The sequence below is a fragment of the Hypanus sabinus genome, chromosome 13, assembly GCF_030144855.1.
Source record: "Hypanus sabinus isolate sHypSab1 chromosome 13, sHypSab1.hap1, whole genome shotgun sequence".
In the NCBI taxonomy this organism is placed as follows: domain Eukaryota; kingdom Metazoa; phylum Chordata; class Chondrichthyes; order Myliobatiformes; family Dasyatidae; genus Hypanus; species Hypanus sabinus.
The window spans coordinates 5,212,849-5,231,210 of NC_082718.1; the positions used below are offsets into that span (position 1 = coordinate 5,212,849).

Sequence of the window (18,362 nt, forward strand, 5' to 3'; positions counted from 1 at the left end):
ATTTGAATAAAGTTTGAAACCAGTTTGGATTCAATTTTTTTCTGGCACGGAAAATTTGAAATCATTAAACTGTCTATTACAATATTTTCAGCTAGAAAATCATGATATTTTAGACATAAGGCATTAACTTGTCCGTCGCCAAATGTGAAATCACAATCTGTAATTGCGGAGAAATCAAAAACTGACCATTCTTGTCCCTCATCTTAATGAAACCTTTCTTCTAAGTGAACACAAAGACTATTTATAAAAGTCAACAGCGAACTTGTATCTACTGTGACGTTTTCTTCACGTTGGCTTAGCAAAACTTTAACTTTCTCACTCCACAAAACATTGTCTCCCGGATTCTGGTTTCTTACCGTGGTGATCTTACCCCGCGCAAAATGAATTGAATCAATCGGTGTTAGACGGTGTGAGGTGAGGCAAATTAGTGACGTGCATTGTGGTATTTGAAAAACCGACTAACTAGTTAACAGAAACATTTAGCTAAAAGATTATTTTCAATAATTATAATTATTAATTACTACATTATTTTAGGTAACTAACCTTTTGTGCGCACATTAATTTCTTTTGACCCAACTGATACCATTCTTTCTCGCCGGGACGAGTAGTTATTCATTCAAGGCTTATCTCAAGGCACGCACGGGGGATTTTCCGGGTTCGGTAAAAGTGTTGCGGATAACAAAAAAACTAACGGCTTCTTAGGACGCGTGATTCTATGTGATTATTACGGAAAAGGAGAACAATGATATAGAAACCTCTGGGCACTGGAAGATGGCTTGATACGCTTATATAGTCAATCCGGTCCAGGGATAATTGTTCCTGTCACAATGTGCATTGAACCGCGGCCACAGAATGACCCAAAAGCCCGGGGAAGGCTCAAGCCCTGTCCCTTGATATAAGTGAGTGGAATTACATCTGCTCGCCACTGTATCGGCCATTCTTCTCACTGGTCATCCACCCATCCTAGCAAAACACACAGAGTGCCGGAGAAACTCAGCAGGCCAGGCAGCATCTGTGGAAGACAGTACAGTCGACGTTTCGGGCCGAAGCCCTTCCACAGATGCTGCCTGGCCTGCTGAGTTCCTGCGACATTTTGCGCCTTGCTGGGATTTTCTCTTGTTTGTGACCCACCCATCCTAACCTGGTTGGGGACCTGCAGAAGAGCAGTGGGCTTCGTTGTAGCTTTTCCTGATACTCTGAACTTTCCGAATGACAACTCGCCCCACTCAGCCTATCTCGACTCCTCCGATCTCTTGCCGGTTATTAGCCAGTGATCAGGAATTTTAACTTTTAGTATCAAACGAACGGCAGGAGTTCCACCAGAATTGTGTTTTTTTTTGTTTGTTTTGCTCCAGATTCCTGCATCTGCAGTCGCTTGTGTCCCCACTGGATATTCGACGTACAGCTCTAACGGCGGGTCCACGTCTCACCAGCTGAGAGAGCTGGGCCATACTCTGAGCTGAACACACAACACTAAGCGGCTGTAAATGTGTTCTTTATATAACCTCGGGGTTCATTTCAAATCGAATTCACTGACTGCAATGTCGGAATTTGATGACAGACATAACAACATTTTCGGATGGAGCATGAAACCGGGGACCATCTTCTCTCCCAGGTGAATGCAAAGAATACTTTGAAATAAGCAGTCGAATTTCCCTCCAAGTGCTGGCCCATATTCATGTTTTGGGCAAAATCGCTAATTAATACATTATCATCAGAACGAAGCCCGCTGCATCTCCGCTACTCCTGCAGGTTTTTCCCCAGTTCGGGGCGGATAACCAGTGAGACGCGTGACTTCAATGGCGAGGACGAGAGAGGAGCAGGACCGACGTGTGCGCCTGCAGCTTGCAAATCGGTCACCCCATTCCCCACATTGCGGAGCCCCGAAACTCAGCAGGTTCGGCATCATTTGTGCAGGGAGAGAAACTGAGTTAACGCTTCAGGTCATCGTAGCTGTAAATCAGATTCAATGGTACTTCACTGGCCATAAATCTGTTTGGAGAGTCACGGGGTCGTGCTGTCTTCCACGGACGCAATTGTTTAGAATGCAATTTTTAAAAAGTTGTAATAGAAAAATGCAGCTTGGCATGTAAGATTATAACCAATCGGTTATCTGGAATTTGTTGGTGGGATCTTCCTTTGCAGAAAAACGAAAAGCGGAACCCATTGTGTATAAATGGTTATGCATGTAGGACGTTTTGTTGAAGTGAAAATATGCCGCATAAAAGATAGTCTACTTTTTTCTTTCCAGTTACGAGCTTCGCTCAGATTGAGTTCGAATGTGTGATAAAATAACGATCTGACGGACTCTCGAGTGCTCCCAATTTGGGACCAGCTCGCAGTGGCCAAGCTCCAGATCTGACAGCACCCAAAGCGTTTCTCCCCGCACTTCTCCTGACACCAACCGCACTCCCTTGTCCTGGCCAGAGTAAACACAAAGGGCTGCAGTCACTCATCCACCCTTTCCCTTCTCGCTGCCTCTTTCCCAGGGTTCTGCACCGGTTTTGACAGCTGGCTGATATTGCAGAATAGTCTGTTCGCCTATTGTGTTGTGGCGAGAGGAAAGCGCGTTGAGGAGACAGCATTGTCGCAAGGCTCCTGGAATAAGGTAGTAGAAATACTTTAGCATTACATGCCTGTGCAGTTGCGTGAGAGCGAGTGAGCTGGGGGTGGGGAGAATGGAGGTCTTTGATTTCAGAGGGTGACCCACACTGGCGCAGGTTGAACACGGACCGCGGAAACGAACCGTGCCTTTCTGCAGATGTTCGCACCAGATTTAGGATCTATTGAAAACATGTCTCCCAGACAATTCATTCCCGGGCACAGGAGCACAGAACAAGGACGGATGCTCTTCCTCGAAGCGGCGGGCCAGCTTGTGCGATGGCCTCGGGTCTCTGCGGAGACCGGTGCTGGTGGCGGGCATCCCGAGCCGTGCCGGCAGGTCTGCTGCGTATTTTTGTTGAACTTTTGGTAAATAAACGAGCAAATAGACTTGGAGCGTTCCGTGGAGAAGATCTTCTTTACAAAGGACTTTATTGTTCTTGCCGGCTGGTTAATATTTCGTTAACCAGTTCTGTCCGGTTGACAGTTCCTCAATCTATTAATTGATGACACATTTTACAGCTGGTTACACTGGTTAACTCGTCCACAAATTCTTGTTGGTTGTCAGTTTACACAACATTACAATGTTATCCTGTTTAATTCATTAAACTATGTAAAGTATGTTGTAGCTTTGGTCGGTTAAGACGTTAAACTACCAGTTATATTGGATATTTATTATAATAGTATTCGGTTGGTAGTAGTAGTAAATTTATTATACAATTCCGGTTAAATTGGTGATCTGTTTGTGGCACTAGTTAACTCATTAAAGGATGCTGGTTAATTTTGAAGTTTTGGCGAGTGATATTAGTTAGCACATTGTACAATACCAGTTCTGTTATATTTAGAGAGACTAACTCATTAAACAAAACATGTATTGTTTCGTTCTTTTTCCTGATTAACAAGTAATTAACTGGTGATTTTTAAACTCTTGTTGATTTGCTTTTGGTGATTTTGAATCAGATTTGAGGAATGACATTGATTTTCAGACCCCCACGAAGGGCAGGTTCGTCATACTGAGCCCCTTGGATGAAATGTCCGCCTGTTCGTTTGAACGTAGTAAAACCAAAGATTCCATTTGCAGAGGAGCTGTCGGTTCGACGACAGAGCCAGTACCAGCCACAACAGAGAGAGGCTGATTTCCCCGTCTGTGCTCACTCTGCACCTCCTGCTAATGTGCAGTCCGCTCACTCTCTAGGGCCAGGCATGGGTCAGCGTTCTGCTTTTCACTGTCTGAAGGCTGACTGTGGGAGGGCGGCTCTGTGTCCAAAGGCACAGGGTCTACATGTCATCCAAGTTCTCCCATTATCCTCCTGTTGTAAAGTCTAATGCTGGACTGCTTGGTTGGGAGAGTGAAAGAAGAAAATGAGACATAAGACCTCATTATCTCCATTGGACACTTCCTTCATTGACAAACGCTGTATCTCTGCACAGAACAGTGATGTAGGCATTGCATTTCAGCAAAGGATGGGCTGAGCCAGACAGTGGTGAGTGACGGTTTTGTTACACACTGTATATGTCAGGTCACAAGGGCCTTTGAGTTTGACTCCAATACAAAAGCATTTTTTTTATGGAAGTTAACGCTTCCATCTCTGACCCTGTCCTGGTAAATTTAAATTTCAGTTAGAATATGAGGAATATAGAATATTTTTGCTTTAAACATGCATCTTACAAATTTACAAAAACATATTTAGCATTATTGTTAACTTGGACACAAGTAGTTGATGGGTTTAGCAATTTCATATTTCTCATGACGTAGGAGGCCATTCAGCTCAGCAAGTTCCTGGTAACGCTCAGAACAGATCTTTTAGAGCTTTTTTTTCAGGGTTAACCAAAAGTGTAGATGAGGGTAGGGTAGTGGATGTTGTCTATTTGATCTTCAGCAAAGCCTTCAACAAGATCCTGTTCTGGAAGGTTAGGTCCCATGGAATCCAGGGAGAGCCAGTTAGGTAAATTGCAAACTGTGCAAAATCAAATAAAAGAATACAAAGTAACAAACAAATAAATAACATTGAGAACATGATTCGTAACATCAGTCTACATTTGTGGAATCAGTTCAGTGTGGAGATGAATGAAGCCATCCATGCTGGTTCAGGGGCCTGATGGTTGAGGGGTAGTAACTGTTCCTGAGCTGTGTAGTGTGGGACCTAAGGCTCATGTACTTCCTTCCTGATGGCAGCAGTGAGAAGAGAGCATGGCCTGGATGGTGTGGGTCTTTGTCGATCGATGCTGCTTTCTTGTGGCAGCGCTCCATGTAAAGGTGCTCAACGGTGGGGAGGGCTTTGCCTGTGATAGACGGGGCTGTTTCACTTTTTGTAGGCTTTTCCATTCTTGGGCAGGCATTGGTGCTTCCATAGCAGGTCATGATGCATCCATGAATTTCAGAAGTTCTAAGGTTCATTTTATTTTCAAAGCGTGTATGCAGAATACAACTCTGAAATATGTCTTCTCCAGATAGACATAAAATACAGAAAAATGATGGAAGTCATTGAGGCCTTCCTCCCTCATAAAAAAGAAAAAGAAACAAAACTTGCAAGCAGGCTGGAGCATGTGGACAGCTCCTACCTTCCAGAAGCCAATGACTAGCCCTTTTATTGACATTGAGGGAAAGGTTGCCGTCAAGACACCATGTCATTAAGCTCTCCATTACCTTCCTGTACACTCACTCATTCCCACTGCCACACAACAAATGCCGTTGATATTAGACCTGATCTGATTCTGAACACGTCTGTGAACATTGCTGTCAGGGACGTTTATATATGCAGCATATTGGTGCTGTTAATATGTATCAGTCTAAATTCAAAGCTCCGTTACTTGTTCCTGCATCCTGAGAGCCTTGCTTTAATGTTGTTCATCAGACCAGTGTACAAGACATCTGCCTTAGACACTGCATGCTGTTTGTCTTTGGCAGAAGCTGCCAAAGAGAAACGTAGAATCTGTGAACTCAGGATGTCTGTAACATGCACAGACAGGATGGAAATGTCACTGCCAATCCAGCAATATCCTGCAGAGAATAGCCATATTGTTAGACCCAAGCATTGATCCCTGTACCATGACAGGCAACGATAACACTATGCTTTCCTTGGTAAAAATATGTTATTTGTGTGAACAGAAATATTCTACATTCTTAATATAAAAGTAATTAGAATTTCCCAAGGCAGTTTTAGAAGGAGACCTTGCTGCACCCCTACCACTTCCTAACAACATTTATTTATTCATCTGCTTCAATATCGTAAATCATCGCAATGCATGTCACTGGATTTTATCCAGTACACCAATGACACCAAGCAACATTAAGCGATATTAAGGATAAGCAATGAAAAGCTCTGCCAATGATATTAAAAATGAGTTAGCGCAGAAGAGGTGCAAATGGAAAAGGGGATCTGCAGTTCTTAGACTCAAGCAACTGAAGATGTGACCTCAGAGATGAAAATGATGAAGATGTGCAAGAAAACCAAGCTAGAGCATTAGAGACACCTCACCCACCCCCACCCATCCCCCATCATACCCCCGAACATTCAGCAACTACCCACTGGAGAACAAGTCAGAAAAATATGTTTATAAAAACAATACCCAACCAACATATATTAAAAAGTCATGCACCATTGCAAATCTAAAATTAAATCCCCTATTCTCATTGACATTTTGCAGTACTCTATCCTAATTCTAATGTCAGCAGTTCCTGTACCTGTTAATGCCTGTACAAAGTTAATAACCATCTGTGCAAGTGTTCAGAAGCTCTCTCTCTTTCTCTCTCTCTCTCTCTCTCTCTCTCTCTCTCTCTGTTTCTTAGTATGGGTGAAATTGCTCACTCGGGCCAATATTTGGCTTTTACCCACATCACAGCAGAGGTTGGCAGATCTGAAGAGGTATTTATGTGTAACATGATCCCCAGCCTCCAATCACTATCCCCACACTCCTGCCATTATTCACGTGTCCTACTTTCCTCACAAACACTCTGCATTATCTGCTTGCCTGATTCTCAGATAGTTGCCAAACAGCCATTTGCCATCTCTATTAATTTTATTCCTAATGGTGTCATTTTTGAGTGTTGCTTTGGTTTTTCTCCAGGTTTCTGCTCACAACAATTGTGCTGGGGATTAATCCAGCTTTTCTGGAGACCCTTGGACAATTCTAGGTTTGTTTTCCGAAATCCAATATGGAACGTGCGTGCAATAGCCTGCGGACTTTAAAAAACCACACTAGTTGTTAAACATATGGATATTCTAAAATCAATGTGAAGAAAGACATGTTTGTAAACAAGCCACAGCAGGTGAAAAATGCTTAGATATAAAGGTAGATTCTGAAGTACATCTGCAATTTGATTTCTTGTCCCATTTTCCTGACGTTTCCTACCAAGTAATTGCATGATATTAGCGTTTCACTGCCTTGCCCAGACTTTCACGTTTAAGCTGCGGCAGTGGACTCTTATAGGTTATCCTGCTTCAGAAGTTACCAAAATAAAAGCTAATATTTTCACCTGACAGCCGCTTGACAGGATGGTGTACCGCGGTGTCTCGGTACATAGTTTCTTCCTCATGGTGGGACATCCATTATCGACCTAGCTGAGAGGGAGGGAGACTTGTAAGCTATGTTTTTGTTGAGGCTGGAAACTGAACAAAACCTTTTACTCATTAGATCCAAAATAATGCCATTAATTCTTTGCATATGAGCTGGTGCTGAAAAGACTATAAGCTTGTTACATTCCTTGATAAATATCTCTCTGTTTTTCAGGATTTCTGACTACCATTCCAAAATTCACAGTGCCTGGAGTACATCAAGATGCTGAGCAACAGCATTATTTTTGTGCATGTTATTTCTTCTTTCGTAATGGAATCAAAAGTTACAGCTGCTAGAGTTACGGAATATGAAGTACTTCAGGCCTCCAGTCTCTCATTTCAATCAGATGTAACTGGTCTCAACCATGTAGCTACCACAAGTCATCAGGGATTTGGACAGAAGCTACCTTTTCCATCATCGCAATCGCCCCCAGAAACAGGAAGTAATGTGAATCCTTTGCTGCACGCTCAGCTGTCAACACCACCTGCACAAAGGCAGGCTAGTATGAGTCCACTTTTCATCCATTGGGTGCCTACAGTGCTACCTGTTGAAAAGAACATCAATACAAAGCCATTGTTAGTGCCACATACCAGATTAAAGACTGATGATAGCTCTGAAAATAGTGAATCAGTTAACCAAGATGATATTGGCTCTCCCAAAAATGCCAGACAACAGCAAGCTGCAACATTTTCAGATGGAAACCAGATCAATGATGCAGTTATCATGAGAAGTCCTGGGGGAGCCACTCCTACTGGTTTTCCAGAAGTAATGAACAAATCTAGCAATTCCACTGACATTTCCATTTCAAACTTGTCCACTGTTAGTTTGCATCCAGCAAGGTCCTCAGTTACATCCTTGATGTATCCTGCAAGGTTGGGAACCATTCGTGAGCCCCTTCAAGAGAGATCAATGATGCCAATCTATACCTTTCCTAGCACGCAGAAAAGACCAGCCACAGTAAGACCGATCATCACCACTCAAAATACGGAGGTGCCAAGAAAGAACAAGCCACCAATTCAAATGGCCTCTGACCACTCTGTGCTTTTTACGGTGTCTGAACTGCCTCCTGGGATATTGAGCCCATCCCCAAAAGGAGTTACCCATCAGGCTGTCACATCAGCTAATGACAATGGGTTGTCAACATTAAAACCAACACCATTGGGCATTACCCAGTTCAACGAAGACATGGTGTTAAATAATACTGCAGCTCCTAGTAGTACATTGGGAAGGAGTGAACCAACCAGCAAATCACATCTTACCAGCTCTCTTGACACAGGAACATTGGATTATTTATTCACAACATTGCGTTCTTCTACTCCAGCCTACCAAACTCAGCAAATGAAGGTCGATGAGCTGTCAGGAATAGCAACAGGTAAGTAACAATGTTTTAATAAAAATCACCTCTTCCAAGTTGCAGAAAATCTCATCTGACCATTAATGTGGCACTTGTCCAAAAGCCACATGAATTGCTGTCCCAATAATGAACCGGTTTCACTGCAATACCATCCAGAATATTCTAAAGAAGGATAACATAAAGATAAAAAGGTAGAAAATGAAGTATTATTCCTATTTTGACCTTTAACACAGGAAAAAAATGAGTAAAAGCAAAAAAATAGTCTCAGAGAAAAAAACTCTCCTCTGCCAAATATTTTTGAAGATAGAAAAATAAGATGATAAAAGAAGCATCCATCAAGTCCAGTCTGTCATTCAATATCAAATTCAATCCGAGATGGCTCTTATCTCCACTTTCCTGTTACAGACTCCCGATCTCAGCCTCTCCAGCTCCCTAAAATCTACCTGTGAGAAACAAAGTTTTCCTCATCTGTCTTAAATAGGCAAACCCCCAACCTACCCGCCCCCAGTTCCAGATTCCTGAGGAACAATAATCTCACAGCAACTGCTCTGTCCAGCTCCACACAATCTTTTATATCTCAGCGTCCACATTTCACTCTTCTAAATTTCTTTATATCGAGTAAGCCTAAATTGTTTAAACTATTGAAATGCACCAATCAGCTATGTGATTAATTTTCTGAACTGCCCTAAGGTAAGTAAGACTCTTCTTAAACCAAGCAACCAAAACTGTACACAGTATTTGTGCTATAGGTTTACCATCACCCTGAATAATTGCTGCAAATTCTGTACTCACCACCTCTGTAATAGAAATGACATTCCAATTGCTTTCATGATGAATTGTTTAGTTTCATTTTGTACATCTGTATTCTTCTGTACAACAGCAATCTGTAAATGTTCAATTTAATGTTTTTCAATTTTTCCAACCAAAGCAGGTAATTTTACACTATCTCAGATTACATATCATCTGCCCAATCTCTTAACTTTTCTATCTCCTATTATAAATACTTCATGTTTCTGCAAATTGCTTTGATTTATTTTCATATCACCAGAAAACTTAGTTACCAAACATTGGGTCTATTCAGTGCTCATTCATATAGGTTGTACAGTAAGTAACCAATGCATGTGGTACCTCTTCAGTTGCAACTTAAAATAATTCTTTTTGGAACATAATCAACATGAAAAGAGGCTACAAACCTGCTCAGCTATTTAACAAGACTAGGGCTGATCTTCTACCCCTCATTCTTTCAAGAGTTAAAAATAAGAAATAAACTTACCTACTTACCACACCTCCACTTGGTCTTGCTGAAGCCTCTTGACCCAAAGCCGTACCACTCTGACTCAGACTACTCCCATGATGACCGCTCTGCTAGACAGTACCTCTCTCTTATGGAGCCTGGGTTTTTCAAGCTCCACCCCGGACCTATGTGGCACACTTCTACTGCAATTACGTTGCTGTCTAATCTCCCTGTGGAGTTGCCAGCAGCAGCGTTGTTTGTTCGCGTTGCCGCTGTGCCACTCAATCTCAGATAAATACGTCGCTTTTTGTTAGGTATGCCAAAGTAGATAACTTCACATTTTTCAACATTATATTCCATGTGCCACATTTTTGTCCGCACACTGACTCACTTTGTCCCCTTCCCCTGGAAACCCACAATCACAATCACTACCTATTCACAATCCTACCTCACTTAGATTCTTCAGCAAACTGGGAAATGTGATATTTGGTCTCCTCACTGAATTATATTGTGAGTATCTGGCAGACAAGTACTGGTCACTGTGCCACCCCGATCCAATCTGAGAAGGACTTGATCATTCACATTTTTTGCCTTCTGAGCAATTACCAATTGTTGGTCCATTTCAGTATATTACCCCAAATTCCAGATGCTTTAACACTGTTAAATAAATTCTTCTGTGGTACCTTATCTACTCTTTCCCTCAAGGAGCTTATGGGTTAAACATGATTTTATTTTCATAAAGACATGTTGATTCTGCTCAATCCTATTATAGGTCCTACCTGACTTACTGACTTACTAATGTTTGACTTATCGACACTCTGTAGAGATGAACAAGTGTTTGGTAGATCAGTAGGGTGGATGGAATGGATTTTCTGGCTGCAGTGGGGCAGCAGGAATTTCATACCAGGTGGTAATGGGGCATTAAAACATGCCCTCTCTCCCTACACTGCCTCGCTCCTACCTTCCACCAGTCAACTGGGATTGGAATTCTTTTATTATTGTCACATAGACCAATTTACAGTGAAAAGCTTGTTTTGCATACTGTTGACACAGATCAGATCATTACACAGTGCATTGAGGTAGAACAAGGTAAAACAATAACAATGCAGAATAAAGTGTAACAGTTACAGAGAAAGTACAGTGTAGGTAAACAAGAAAAGTTCAAGATTATAACAAGGTAGATTGTAAGGTCAAGTCTATTTTTTGTACTGGAGGACCATTTCACAGTGGGGCCGAAGCTGTCCTTGAACCTGGTGGTGTGTGCTTCTGGGCTTTCGTATCAATGTACAGGCAGACGCTGAAACAAGAGGCGGCCATAGTTAAAACTGTCCACCTTTGGTCCGATCAATCGGTCTCCATGCTGCAGGACTGCTTTGATGATGTCAACTGGAATGTCTTCCATGATGAGGATGTCTCCGAGTTCACGGATGGAGTCACGTGCTTCATCCGGAAGTGCATCGACGATGTTGTCCCCCAGAAGTCGGGCAGGATCTTCCTGAACCAGAAACCCTGTTTCAGTAGTTCCGTGCGACCAGCATTTACCGCACGACGTAGAGCTTATATTGCCGACAATCAGCAGGAGCTCAAGGAAACCAGTTACGATCTGTGCAAAGCCATCAAGGCTGTGAAACAACAATAGAGGGACAAGATTGAGTCAAGATTCACAACAAATAGCACACGTGACTTGTGGCGAGGGTTGCACACCATCGCTTCTTCAAAGCCAAACGTTGTGGTGCCGCCAACATCGCAGCCTCTCTCCCAGATGAGTTCAATCGATTTTACGCTCAGTTCGATGTCACTAACTCTGAGCCTCCGAGGAAAGCCACTGCTTCAACCTGCAACCTGGTCATCTCTGAGGCTGAGGTACGCAGATGTTTCCAACGAGCAGACAGTCGCAAGGCCGCAGGACCAGACAGCATCCCAGGGCAAGTACTCCATCTATGGGAAGAGGTAATGATGACGTTTCAGGCTGAAATCCTTCATCAGGAGTGAAGTAACATGGGATGGTCGAGGAGGGATAAGAAGTGGGGGGAGGGATAAAGTAGAGAGCTGGGAAGTGATAGGCTGGAGGGAAATGGGCTGGGGGAAGGTGGAAAATTATGGGAAATAAAAGAGAAAGAAAGGTAGGGCTGGGGGGAGATAATAGTGGGGGGGGGAAGAGAGAGAAAGAGAACCAGACTAAAATAATAGATAGGGATGGGGGTAAGGGGGGCAGGGGTATCAATGGAGGTCTGTGAATTGGATGTTCATGCCAGCAGGTAGGAGGCTACCTAGGCAGGAGATAAGGTATTGTGGGGAGGTGTGTTTACTGACATTTTTAATCTCTCCCTCTCCCAGTGTAGAGTGCCCTTCTGTTTCCAATTATCCACTATTGTCACTGTACCAGAAAAGACCAAGGTAACATGGCTGAATGACTGGCATCCTGCCACACTCACCTCAATAATAAGCAAATGCTTTGAGAGGCTGGTCAAGGACTACATCTGCAGCTTGCCACCACCCACACTGGACCCCCTACAGTTTGCCTACCTACACAACTGATCGACAGTCGATGCAACAGCCACAGCTCTACATACTGTCCTTACATATCTGGAGAAGAAGGATGCTTATGTGAGAATGCTGTTCTTGGGCTGCAGTTCAGCATTCAACACCAGAATTCCATCCAGGCTCGACAAGAAGCTCAGAGACCTCGGCCTTGACCCTGCCTTGTGCAGCTGGATCCTGGACCCCCTGTCCGATCGCCAGCAGGTGGTAAGAGTGGGCTCCCTCACCTCCACCTCTTTGACTCTCAAAACAGGAGCCCCTCAGGGCTGTGTACTAAGTCCCCTCCTTTACTCCCTGTGTACCCATGACTTTGTTTCCACCCACAGCTCTAATCTGCTAATTAAATTTGCCAATGACACTACATTGATTGGCCTAATCTTAAACAATAACGAGGTGGCCTTATCTCAAACTATAATGAGGTGGCCTACAGGGAAGAAGTCATCTCTCTGACACAGTGGTGTCAAGAAAACAACCTCTTCCTCAATGTCACAAAAACAAAGGAGCTGGTTGTGGATTACAGGAGGAATGGAGACAGACTAACCCATACTGACATCAGTGGATCTGGGGTTGAGGGGGTGAACAGCTTTAAGTTTCTCGGCATCCACATCACCGAGGATCTCACGCGGTCTGTACACACCAGCTGTGTGGTGAAGAAGGCACAACGGTGCCTCTTTCAGATGGTTGAGGAAGTTTGGTAAGGGCCCCCAAATCCTCAGAACTTTCTATAGGGGCACAATTGAGAGCATCTTGACTGACTGCATCACTGCCTGGTATGGTAACTGTACCTCCCTTAATTGCAGGATTCTGCAGAGAGTAGTACGGAACTACCTATGATCTAGGACATTTACAAGGACAGGTGTGTAAAAAGGGCCTGTAGTATCATTGGGGACACAAGTCACCCCAACCACAATCTATTCCAGCTGCTACCATCCAGGAAACGGTACCGCAGCATAAAAGCCAGGACCAACAGGCTTCTTCCTGATTAACTCACGCTGATTTGAGTGTATTTCTATGTTAAATTGACTGTTCTATTTATTATAAATTATTATAAATCACGATGATTGCACATTGCACATTTAGACGGAGACGTAACGTAAAGATTTTTACTCCTCATGTATATGAAGGACGTAAGCAATAAAGTCTATTCAATTCAATTCAATTCTTCTGTCCACTGGGAGAGGGAAGAGGAGAGAATGCCCGGGATGCGTGAGATTTTCAATTACGTATGCCGAATGTTTTACTGAAGCAGTGAGAAATACTCTGGGGTGGGGGGAGGCTGGTTTTTATGATGTGTCCACAACTCTGTAGCTTTTTGTAGCATGCAGAACAGTTGCCATACCAAGTCATTCTGCATCCACATAGGGTGGTTTCTATGCCGCAAAAGCCAGAGTCTGGGTCGAGCGGAGCAGAAGTGGCAGTGTTGAGGGTCATTAGGCTGGCTGGTGGCCACGCTTCCTGCACATGCTTACTCCCTGTCACAGCTGTTTCTGGGATCCTCTCCCACACTCTGATTTTATTCATTTACAACTTGTGAACAACTTGGATTACAAAGAGTGCTCAGGAACAGAACCCTGCTGTATGAGGACTGCCTATATGTACTCTTTTCAAAGTGTTCTGTTAATATGTTATTCATTATCATTACCATTGACACCAGACTAAAGTTTTGGTAGTTCTTTGTTCTTTCTCTCTCTCATTGCTGATAGTGGAGTCACATCTCCACTCACAGTAACAGTTCCAGAAACTATAGAGGCCTAGAAGATAACAATCGGAATATGCACCATCTCCATAGGATTTTCTTTCTAAACTTGGGAATGTGAAATATCAGGTCCTTCAGATTAATCAGCCTTCAAGCTCCAGAACTGCTCTAGAATTACTTTTGACTAACAGTTAATTCCTTCAGTTTCTTATTCTCACTTTATCTTTAGTTCTCTAATATAACTGACAGGTTTTCTGTGTTTTCTTCAATGAGGACAGAGCAAAGAGGTTGTTTATTTCCTTTGCTATTTCCTTTTATACTGCTCTCTTTGTCTAGGGTCCCATATTTGTTCTCATTAATGTTTCCTTCTGACAGTCTTGTTACCTTTCTTTCCAATCTAACTTGCCATTTCTATGTTGCCTTTTTTCCAGTTTCTCAGTTCTCCCTTAATGAGTTTCAAAACACTTTAAACTTCAGATGCATTGCCACTTCTGGCAACTTTTATAAGTTTCTCCTTGATTTAGAACGGTTTATAATGTCTCTTCTCAGCCACAGATGGATCACTTTTCCTTTTTGCTTCTTAACTCATGCAAAAGTTGGAAAAAATATGTACTTTATGAGTTAGTTAACTGCTAACCATTGCATGTCAGTATCAGAATCAGGTTTATTTTCACCGGCATAGAATATAGAACATAGAAATCCACAGCACATTACAGGCCCCTTGGCCCACAATATTGTGCCGACCATGTAACCTACTCTAGAAACTACCTAGAATTTCCCTGGCGCACAGCTCTCTATTTTGCTAAGCACCATGCACCTATTCAAGAGACTCTTAAATGACCCTATTGTATTGGCTTCCACCACTGCTTGGTTTTGCATTTAACTGCATTATTTCAAAGATAGTGTGAAATTCTATCATGTTAGGGTCATGTAGCATGGAAACAGACCCTTTGGTCCAATTTGACCATGTTGCTGCCCGGCGAAGCTAGTCCAAACTGCCTGAATGTGGCACGTAGCCCACTAAACCTTTCTTACCCATCCAACTACCTAGATGGCTTTTAAATGTTGCTCACAATCCCATGTCAATAACTATTTTTAGCAGTTTATTATGAAGATGAACCAACTTCGATTGAAGACACTGCCTCGATGTCCCTTTTAACTCTTTTGCCTCTGATTTTAAACCCGCTTCCTTTTGTCTGTAGCACCCATTCACTGGGTAAAAGACCACATACTTTCACTCTGTCCCTGCCTCTCATGATCATATAGACCTCTATCAGGTTGCCCCCTAATCTCTCACAATGACCATTTCACTTCTCCTTGTAATTCAGACATCTGAGTCCAGCCAACATCCTGGTAAATGTTTCTGCTCTCTCTCCAGTTTAATAATATCTTTCCTATAACAGGGCAACTAAAACTGTACACAATTCTCCAAGACTGGCCTCATTAATGTCTCATACAACTGCATCATAGCTCCCAACTCCTTTACTCAAGGCCCTGATTGACGAGGCCAGTGTGCAAACACTTTATTTACCACCCGATCTACCTGTGATGCCACTTGCAGCAAACTATACACTTGCAATCTTAGATCCCTCTGCTCCTTAACACTACCATTCACTGTATAAGAACTATTCTGTTTTGATCTCTCTAAATGCAGTATCTCACTTATCCAGACTGAAAGCCACTTGCCAGTCCTCAGCCCACATACCAAACTGATCAAGGTCCCCTTAATAAGACCAATATTATTGTCACTCTTCTCCAAAATCCCCTTGACAACAAGATTATCAATCATAAATATAGGAGATTCTGCAGATGCTGGAAATCTTGAGCAACATACACACAAAGTGCTGGAGGAACTCAGGGGAATGAAGTTTCAATCCTTTCTTAATGCACAAAACGAGTTGCAGACCGACTTTTCCCCTTGCTGGTGCCTCAACAGGAATCTTGTAGATATTGCATAAATCCATCTTCCACTTTATTAGAGAAAATTTGATTTAGTTAGTCAGTCCACTATCCAATGCCACAAATTATTACCTCCAACGTCAATCATTTATGTGTGTCATTGTATCGACTGCTCTTATTGTGGTAATTGAGATGTTCCAAATACCCCAATTAGTGCTGATAACATTCTCAATTAACTCTAAATGTCAAGCATAATTTCTTTTTCACAAAACTATGCCAAATGTGCTGAACTATTAAATTTTTCCACGTATCATGCTATAGCTTCCTGAATAATGTATTCCAGAATTTTCCAAACTATAGTTGTTGGGCTAAAGGTTTTTAATTTTAAGCACCAAAATATGATAATCTTTCAATCTTCTAATTACCTGTGAATACACCCTCCATGTGTCTCCTTAAACTTTGCTCTATTGAATTCAAAGTCAAAGTATCCTCCGTTCATATGGTGTCCAAATTTAAACATGTATTCCCTGTGGGGGTTCACAGAAGGCATTGTTCAATGGAATGATCACTTCCTCTTCTTTGTATTCCACTTCTCTTGAGGTTATGCCTGGTTTCATTACACATAGATAGTTAGTGATTAAGGTGAATGGGAGCCTTTTCTCTTGATAAAAGACCTAATTGAGGTCCTTAAAATAATGGACGTTTTTAATAAAATGGATACACAGAAAATATTTCCACCTGTGGAGAAGACAGAATGAGAAAAGAATGAACGAGGTAAACAGTGTAGAAGCATTACCAACACCAGAGATTCTGCAGATGCTGGAAATCTTGAACAACACACACAATGTAAGCCAGGCAGCATCTGTGGAAGGCAATAAATAGATTTTATGTTTTGGCCATGACACTTTATCAGGACTAGAAAGGAAAAGTGCAAAAGCCAAAATAAGAAGGTGGGTTGAGGGGGAAGGAGTACAAGCTGGCAGGTGGGTGGCTGGGGGAGAGGAGATGAAGTAAGAAGCTGGGAGGTGAAAGTGGTGAAGGGCTGAAGAAGATGGAATCTAATAGGAGGGGACAGTGGACCATGGGAGGAAGGGAAAGAGTAACCAGAATAGGGAATGGGAAAAGGGAGAATGAGGGGAGGAGGGTAATTACTCGGTTAGAGAAATCAGTGCTTCACGCCATCATGTTGGATGCTATCAGACAGAACTGGCTATCCACTTCAATTTACCTTCCCACTTGCTACTGACACAAACATCCATGGCTCTCCTACTGCCAGGATAAGGCCAAACTCAGCCTGGAGAAGCAGCACCTCATGTTCTGTCTGGGCACTCTCCAATCTCTAACATTCAGTAATTCCACACTCCCTCCATGTCTTTTACTGTTCCCCATTCTGGTTACCCTCTCATTCCTCCTCTTCTCGTCACCTGCCCATCACATCCCTCTGACTCATATTTTGCTTGATGTTCCCTCCTTAGAAGATATCATGTTAGAAGGGCCATAGAAATATAACATAACGGGAGTAGGCAGTTTAAATGGTTTCAGCATGGACTAGATTGGCCAAAGGGCCTGCTTCCATGCTGTACTTCTCCATGACTCTGTGATCCTATTTGTAATGGACAGGCTTGGGTGCTCCCTGGGTTAGCAGGAGAAAAGAATTCCATGCAGTCATAGTCTAACAGCCTCTCGACACTCACAGTCCAGGCTCAGAAACAAAAAATGGCTAGGTGTTGAGCCATCAGAGATGCTGTCTCTTGTGGAACTGCAGCTGTGAGTTTCTGGAAAAGAGCAGAGGTTGCAGGAGACAACCCAAAAGGATAACATGCACATCTATGCAGTCCTTTTCTCCCCTTCACTTACTTGTTTACTGAAAGGTGAATGGCTTAAGAGAAAAAATAGAATCAGTAGAAAATGTGAGAAAAATCTTAACAAAGGAACCTCACAGGATCACATATTCACTGCGGCATTTATCAGTATTCAGTGCATAACTATACCTGATATATGTCATCTGCTCCCTGGAGGCTTGTGGAAAGAACATATTAAAATCCAGCACATGTACACATAAATCTGTGTCTGCTCATTCAAATTCCTTCTCTCATTCTTACACTAAGACATTCTCTCTCAGTTTCTGGCAGTCTACATCCTTTCTTTTCCTTTTATCTCCCTCTTTTGCTAGTTGCTCCACCTTCATTCACATTCTCTCTCTCTCTCTCTCTCTCTCTCTCTCTCTCTCTCTCTCGCTCTCTCTCTCTCTCTCTCTCTCTCTCTCTCTCTCTCTCTCCCCCCCCCCCCAACTCTCTCTTTCCTCTTCTCAAAATCATGTAGAGGAAATTACTGAAGGTGTCCCATTTGAACTATTAAGCAATAGCAGAAGCACGGACAAGACAGACTTGTAATATGCTAGGATTGCTCCACGTGGCTGTTATTCTACATAATAAATATCTCTATTACATCATGAAGTCCTTGGGCAGAGTTCAGAGATA

The 18,362-nt window shown here is 42.7% G+C and overlaps 1 protein-coding gene across 1 annotated transcript in view; it reads left to right on the forward strand.

The window, feature by feature from the left end:
• Window positions 1–8,393: 8,393 nt before the first annotated feature.
• Window positions 8,394–18,362, forward strand: part of prrt4b (proline rich transmembrane protein 4b) — a 40,938-nt gene continuing 30,969 nt past the window's right edge. The window contains exon 1 of the mRNA XM_059986835.1: window positions 8,394–8,530. Coding sequence (XP_059842818.1) covers window positions 8,497–8,530 — 34 coding nt within the window. The 5' untranslated portion in view covers window positions 8,394–8,496. The remainder of the gene's footprint in view (window positions 8,531–18,362) is intronic.